Consider the following 5,000-nt stretch of genomic DNA (forward strand, 5'->3'; position numbering starts at 1 on the left):
TTTTTTTGCTCTTAAAGTCACAACTCAGAATTACGTTTTTACATTTTTGATATCTGATTATCTTTTTAACAATGTCCTTGCAATTGGCATTACTGAGTGGGCCAGACCAATAGCAATAATATGATTAATATTTTACCCCAAAGATATAGCATATCTACCAATATCATTTCTAACATAGTATTTCTGGTTGATTAACACTTACATTATATGTTTTCCTGATGTTTTTACATTGACTGATATGACCTATACATTCAGCTTGAACTATTATTGTATTAACTTCATCTCTAATTTATTGAAAAATTTAACAAGCCCATGTTATTCTTTGGTTGCAGTATGGTTTGGATCGCGAGCGTTGTGAGGAAGAATTGTCGCAGAAGACGCACATCCACCATGGTGGATACTATGGCCCATGGGGACGCCCTGGCAGTTCCCTCTCCTCACCTTCGGCCTCCAGAGTCACCTCTCCCATCCGGACAGGCATCCCATCAACACCTACAACACCTGTCATCACCAGCAGCACAGCTGTCACTCCACTGTTACCCCACACGAATGCCACCCACCATGTGTTTGGTCCCCTACAGACCAGTGGCTACCTGCTGTACAGCTATGGACCAGGAATGGTAGCAGGACCAGGCCCAGTCTACACCTCGCCCAATACAACTACCATTGCAACCAGCCCTGTTTTTTTCCAGCCGCCAGTCAATAGTCCAGCTGGCTATGGGTGGCATCCCTCTGTCTCTAATGGTTTCCGAGGGGCAGCTGGTCCGCCTTCAAGACACCTGGTAGGAGGTGGAAGTGGCAGTGGGCCAGACACCCCGTACTCCTCTCGTGAAGCATCCAAGTCACGTTCCAGCACACCTGTTTTACCTAACTCTGCGCCAGTTGTGCCTAATTCATATGATCCATTCAGTGCATATGAAAATCACCCAGTCCTGCCAGAGCGACGCAGAAGTGCAGAAACCCAGTTCGATGGGAGAAGAGGACTCTTTTATAATGTACATAATCTTGAACAACATTTTGAAAGACTAAATGATAGTGCACATCATTCCCCAACTCCCCCACTCAACAATACCATTGACTCACTTTCTACCCCCATTACAACAACCACAACGACGATCACCACCACCACAAGCAACTGCGTAGACCCCAGCAGCAGCAACAGCAGCAGTGTCAGTCGACCCCCCCCAGGTCCGAGACATGTCTCATCTATATATTTAACCCCTGTACTTCCACATGGCGCTCACCATATTCCTGGGCCTCCTTCAAGTGATGGCACAGTGTCAGTTTGTGGTCGGTCTTACACTTCTGTAAACCTTCAGCTAAGACAGCCGTCCACTGATCCTCAACCACCTATTCAAATCCGCAGTAGCGGTTCTTCTTTAACTTACTCCACTTCTTCTCTTGATCACCGCCATGGTTCACGCTCTTCCCTTCAGATATCCATAGGTCCCACTGGTGGCACTATCTCCGCTATGCGTACAAACCTTGACAATAAAAATTCCCAGGCCAACACAGCGTTCCACATCCAGTACAGCTCAGGTGCAAATGGTGGTTCCACTCCCACTGGGGCAGCATTCCCCACAACTGAAGATATAGTGGGGCAGGAGGGGGTACAAGGCCAGACGCGGCGCCCACAGACATGGTACATGTCTGACCCTCCTCCAGCAGAGTCCAGACCACGCAAGGCGTCCCTACCAGAGTGTGTGGGGCCTCCTGTGTCCTTGCACCCCCTCCACTACCCCCCTAGTACTGATGCCCCACTGGGTTACTCAGAAGGAGAGCCTGTCTGGGCAGTGCCACCTGCCAGGCCAGACATGGCCTACACACAAGGTATAACAGCATGTCCTGGTGCTGTGTGTCCCCTCTCTCTCCCATTGATGTGCTGCCTGACTCCACACTCACACAGCCCCACCACCTGTCCACTGTACTGTGGGGGCTGATTCTCCCAACTGTGTTGATGGGTTGCCCTTAGAGTGAAAACCCTCTAATGTTAGTTAATGTGGCTACTAACTGATTTTATACCAATTTTTCCCCCACGTGTGTAAAGTAGTATGGTTAGCTGGCTGTTAGATGTTCAATAACAAAGATATGAGTAATATTGTGTTTGGCTGTGTTGGGAATTTTTATTGGTTTTCTATTAATATATATATTTTTTCCTTTTTTTGGCTCATTACCTGATGTGGCTTTTACTTGTTCAGATGTTTCTTTAATCTCTTGTTGAGTGCCTGCAGATGATTTGGTCTCTGCATGATGTTCATGGATTTAGAGAAAATAAGTCTTCAAGGGAACATTATATACCATACCCCTTTTTCCTTCTTCATGTTTTTTTTTATTTTTGTTTTGTTCTCACAATATGGAACATTTAAGAATAATGTAGATTTAATACCTTGCTTAGATTGAGGAAATACTACACTCTGTGTAGATGGATAAGTAAAGCTTGATATTGTATGTTTTTAGACACCACAGGAATACAGTAATCAGAGACTGATGAAATAGGAACAGTTTAGCTGTAGTTATATAATGAATACACATTTTTATGGATAAAGGTCTCTTGCTTAAAATAAACTGTACTATGAAAGGTGTGATTTTAATTCCACACATCTTTTATCAAAATGCTTTCCCCATTCAACGTTCTATAATATTTATTTTGCAACACCCTTGACAGCGCTAGTGCAGGAACAGAATTTACGGAAAGAAAAGTTGAATGCAGAGCTGGCGAAACAAATAGAAGAGAAGGGTAAATTACAAAAGGAGGTAGATATGATGAGGCGGGAATTGGAATGGCGCGAACGACAACGGAAGCAGAATGCAGACAGAAACACGAAGGTAAGATCCTTCGGCTTTGGTTCCCATTGAATTTTTATGCATTGTGATTTGATTGATTTTTTTTTATTTGTTTAATGGTGAGACATATCATTTATTAATGGCCTTCATATGACAAATTGTACTGACTGAATTAGTACATAATAATGTAATGTGCTTTCAGCTTTTTTTTAGTTTAAGGGATTCAGAAAATTTCTTATCCTTTCCTTTTATGTTGTTATCAGATAGAGTGATTTGTTTGAATATAAAGATTATCCTTTTGTAGCAATGCATTTCATGGTCCTTTAGAAAAATTATTTATTATTAAATAAATTGGTTTGTGGAATGGATGGATCACTGTTTGGAAAGAATGGTGCCATGGGTCCGCATTGAAAGATAAATTACTACCAAAATTCGCAACAAAATTTTGGCTGAAATAATTCAACCATATCATTTATCTTTTCATGATATGTATTTGTACCTTTTTTCTTTGCTGAAACAAAGAGAACCTGGATGCCAGAAATCCTCATTAGGGAGCCTTGCAAATATCTTTATTACTCTCATGTTCATAGATTTATTGAATTACATATGCATTTTACATGTTCTGGAATTCTATTGTTGTCTTATTCCTTTCCAGATGATAGAGGATGTACAGCAAGAAAATCAGAGATTACAGTCTGAATGTTATGAAATGGAAAATAAAATTTTACGATTAGGTAAGCAGTAAGGCATGAAGTTGATAGGCTATTATATTTTGCCTCGAATACAGTTAAATGGTATAGATGGTTAGATGGTATATTATATATTATATGTTATATGTTATATGTTATATGTTATATGTTATATGTTATATGTTATATGTTATATGTTATATATTATATATTATATGTTATATGTTATATGTTATATGTTATATATTATATATTATATATTATGCATTATGCATTATGCATTATGCATTATGCATTATGCATTATGCATTATGCATTATATATTATATATTATATATTATATATTATTATATTATATATTATTATATAATATATAATATATAATATATAATATATAATATATAATATATAATATATAATATATTATATATTATATATTATATATTATATATTATATATTATATATTATATATTATATATTATATATTATATATTATATATTATATATTATATATTATATATTATATATTATATATTATATATTATATATTATATATTATATATTATATATTATATATTATATATTATATATTATATATTATATATTATATATTATATATTATATATTGTATTATATATACATATATATATATATATATATATATATATATATATGTATGTAAATATGAATATATATATATAATATATATATATATGTATATATATATATATATATATATATATATATATATATATATATATATATATATATATATATATATATATATATATATATATATATATATATATATATATATATATATGCAATAAATTGATTTCTCTGGGAAATGAATCTCATATATGTATCTGATTCATTTCAGCACCTGAATTGGAACCAGAATACCCCTTACACGTACCCTCAAATCTACCCTTCAACGAAGCCCCACTCATTCCCCAGCTTACCAGTAAGTATTCCCGTGCCGTCAAGATATTTCGAGACATTTTGGCTTCACGACTGACAGACCCCAAGAAAGAGAGAGAGGAGGAAGCTAGGAGGCAGCAGATGCTAAATGAGGATGTTAACATGGAGATCATTGTGGAGGATTGGGACAGTAAGCAATTCATGGAAGATATCGGTAGGATAAGACCCTGTAGCGAGATGTTTTGTGTATTGCGGGGCTTGTTGTAGGTAGGCTATGAAGGATTCCCGGTGTAAAAGGGATCTATTGTTATAGTAGCAGGTGTTGTATGGCCGTGGAAGTGACACCAAACTGACGGAGTATGTGATAGTTAAATTATGTTTAATATAGGTATGTATTCTTTTGCTAGTTAGGTCATCATACTGATAGTGTTTAGGTAATATCCCACCTAAAAATTATGTTGGATTGATAAGTGAACTTGATTCTTGAATTGACCTTAGTTTGATCAAAATGTATTTTTGAATGGTTGTAATTCATTTTAAATTCATAAGCAACAGTTGTATTTAAAAAGAAATGTTTTAATGTCACTAGTCATGACATTTATATT

The 5,000-nt window shown here is 36.1% G+C and overlaps 1 protein-coding gene across 11 annotated transcripts in view; it reads left to right on the forward strand.

Annotated features, from left to right (window-relative positions):
• LOC113826515 (TGF-beta-activated kinase 1 and MAP3K7-binding protein 2-like) overlaps positions 1–5,000 on the forward strand; it is a 24,762-nt gene that overhangs the window by 3,455 nt on the left and 16,307 nt on the right. For 10 of the 11 annotated variants that reach the window (XM_070119924.1, XM_070119922.1, XM_070119923.1 and 7 more), the window contains 4 exons: positions 333–1,830; positions 2,666–2,826; positions 3,440–3,518; positions 4,355–4,438. In XM_070119924.1, the coding sequence (XP_069976025.1) occupies positions 333–1,830; positions 2,666–2,826; positions 3,440–3,518; positions 4,355–4,438 (1,822 nt within the window). The remainder of the gene's footprint in view (positions 1–332; positions 1,831–2,665; positions 2,827–3,439; positions 3,519–4,354; positions 4,439–5,000) is intronic. The other variant, XM_070119931.1, reaches the window with a different exon arrangement.

The sequence above is a fragment of the Penaeus vannamei genome, unplaced genomic scaffold (genome assembly GCF_042767895.1).
Source record: "Penaeus vannamei isolate JL-2024 unplaced genomic scaffold, ASM4276789v1 unanchor904, whole genome shotgun sequence".
In the NCBI taxonomy this organism is placed as follows: Eukaryota; Metazoa; Arthropoda; class Malacostraca; order Decapoda; family Penaeidae; genus Penaeus; species Penaeus vannamei.